Genomic DNA, 2504 nt, shown 5'->3' with positions numbered 1-2504 from the left:
ATAAAGTAGTCCAGAAAGAGCTCTATCCTGCATTTATACAAATAACAGGCTATACAGGTCCCCTACTTTGTGTCCTAACAGCTCACTATTAACAATCATTTTGCATCTCTCTAGAGTAACTGCATGTCTTTCCTTTTTCTAAAGACCTTATCCATCTCAGGAGTTTACATTCCCCTCCTAAGATTAACTACCCACTGAAGTCACTCTTATAGAATCATATTAGGGTTCCTGCTATAACCTCCCCAAACTCTCAATCTCCAATATTACCAGTTCAAATAGGAATCCTTTTTTTTTTTTGATGAATCAACTTATAAAATATAAAAACAAAGAGAAAATACAAGGACATTCATTATAGACCATGACTTTTATTTCATTTGTATTATATTGGAGTTTTATGTCTGCAGAAAGCTCTCTCCCTCTGTCTTCAGGAGATGAACTGCTGGGACACTGGGCCCTCGGATAGGCACCAGCATGGTAGGCCAGGCAGCTAGTGGTACTTGTGGGCCAGAGCATTAGCCACAGCGTTTGTCAGCTTCTGCCAGGCAGCCTGCATCTGCGGGGTAAATTCCTTGCTGAAGTGGGTTGCCAAGACAATCAATATCATGTTTCCTAGGAGCTGGGAATATAAAGAAGACAGTACATAATTAAGAGAAGGTCTCAGGCTGCCCTTCCAAAGCAAATAGATGCCACATCCGGTTCCTTCTTCATAAGAGGGTGAGCAGCTTTCAGGGCCATGTTCCCACAAAAGTGCACCATTAGAGACCTGGCATTGGCTTCAGTGACTCCCAGCCTGAACCCCCACTGTGTTACATCCTTCTCCCATTTTCTCTGTCAACGTCCAAGCCTGAGCATTGCTATGGATTGCTTCTCTCCATTACTTTAAAAGTAAAATCATAGTGCTGAAAGGGGACTAGATATGTATATTGTTCTCCTGATATTACATGCATTCAGGTTGTTTGGACATCCATTTGACAAGGTATCCAGCACCTTGTACACAAAAACATTTCATCATTGCTAGAGATGAGAGAAGAAGGCACAAATTGTGAAAAGTTGCTCTTATTTTGCCCTGTTTAGTCCTCCTTTAAAACTCAAAAATCATAAAGAAATATATTCATCGATTTCCATAGAAAATTTCAGTTATCAAAGGCAAGATATTCTTCTGTATGCCTCAGTTTGTATTCTCCAGGCCAAAACACATAGCTCAAGTTTGGTTAGTGTTCTTCACATTTTTTCTTTTTTCAGAATTATCAGATGACCAGTGACCTCCACTAGTCATAGAGTAATTACTTGGTCTTACCTTTGACCTCTGGAATAACCTACCAAGATCAAGCCTTTCTCTGAAATATTACCTCCAAAAAATACTTCAACGGCTTAAGACTTGAGTCAGTGTTCTCTGTTATAACCACAGCACAGAAACCTGGATGAAAGAACAAAGCATAGGTATGACCAGAACTTACCCTAAAGTTCTCGGGATCCACGTGCAATTTGTCACAGTGTAGCTCACTTAGATCTGCAAAGGTGCCCTTGAGGTCATCCATGTGCTTAATGGCATTTCCAAAGGAGTTCAGCACCTTCCTGCCGTGGGCCTTGACCTTGGGGTTGCCCATTATGGCAGACTCAGAGCATAAGTTACCAAAACTGTCAAAGAACCTCTGGGTCCATGGGTAGACGATCAAGAGCCTATGGGAAGTTAGAGTATGTAAGAAACCTAACCAGTCCCTCTTTTCTGGAACACTTTCAGCCTTTGTACATCCTCTCCTACCTGTGCCCACTGCTTACCTTGCCAGGCTCTCACCGCCGACCACCTCCACATTCACTTTGGTCCACAGACTAGCAACAGCAGCCTTCTCCTCGGTAGTAAAATGCACCATGGTGTCTGGGAGCTTACTGGTGATCCTAATGGGCCAGAAGCAAGTCTGTGCCGCTGATTCACTGCATGGCCTTTTATTCCTCATCTGCTGTCCTAAGGCCCTTCCTTCCCCCAATAAAATGAGACTATTGGTCAAAGGTAGGTGGTCACTGCCAGGGGTGGGACTTGGGCAAGGGAGGGTCAGCAAGATGGACATTTGTGTCTCTGATAGTGTTGGTGGCTCTATCAGGGATACTCTGCTGTCGTCCCCCCTACCCTCCACTGTGCAATTCATATCTCAAGGTCCCCGCCTCCCTTCCTGAAGTGCCCCGTTGGCTGACCATGAAGCATAGCTGGACTTAGGAAGAGCAACATCTGGGACTCTGTTGGGCATTGTGTCAGGTGTTCACAAGACACTGTCCTGCTGTTTGGCCAGCGTATATTAATAGGAGAAGCCGCAGCTCTTCCTGGGCCACCAATGCTTCTAAAGCTTATATGGGGCTCATGCTTTTATAGTTCTCATAACCAAGTAAAAATGGTCCTAATCCAGCATCAACTTAGAAACAAGATAGGCAAGAACTCTGTAAAATGTAGAGAAGAATTGAACATCACCCTTTGTTACTGAGTTCTGTCAGTAATATGTGTACTTGTCTGA

The 2504-nt window shown here is 43.7% G+C and overlaps 1 protein-coding gene across 1 annotated transcript; it reads right to left on the bottom strand.

Moving 5' to 3' along the window:
- Window positions 1-345: 345 nt before the first annotated feature.
- On the bottom strand, window positions 346-1920 carry LOC101105185 (hemoglobin subunit epsilon-2). The gene is made up of 3 exons (XM_004016239.6): window positions 1780-1920; window positions 1458-1680; window positions 346-616 (listed from the first exon to the last, which is right to left on the bottom strand). The coding sequence occupies exons 1-3, from the start codon at window positions 1869-1871 to the stop codon at window positions 488-490; spliced, it is 444 nt and encodes a 147-aa protein (XP_004016288.3). The 5' UTR covers window positions 1872-1920; the 3' UTR covers window positions 346-487.
- Between the last annotated feature and the right edge of the window lie 584 nt (window positions 1921-2504).

This window comes from Ovis aries, chromosome 15, assembly GCF_016772045.2.
Source record: "Ovis aries strain OAR_USU_Benz2616 breed Rambouillet chromosome 15, ARS-UI_Ramb_v3.0, whole genome shotgun sequence".
NCBI lineage: Eukaryota > Metazoa > Chordata > Mammalia > Artiodactyla > Bovidae > Ovis > Ovis aries.
This window is presented reverse-complemented; position numbering and strand designations above follow the sequence as displayed.

Bases quoted from the DNA above. Each gene is read 5' to 3' on its own strand.
- LOC101105185 (XM_004016239.6), bottom strand. From the start codon at position 1,871: ATGGTGCATTTTACTACCGAGGAGAAGGCTGCTGTTGCTAGTCTGTGG. The intron at 1,681-1,779 runs GTAAGCAGTGGG...AACTTCCCATAG, and splicing joins GGCGGTGAGAGCCTGGCAAG to GCTCTTGATCGTCTACCCAT. The intron at 617-1,457 runs GTAAGTTCTGGT...TTATATTCCCAG, and splicing joins TGGATCCCGAGAACTTTAGG to CTCCTAGGAAACATGATATT.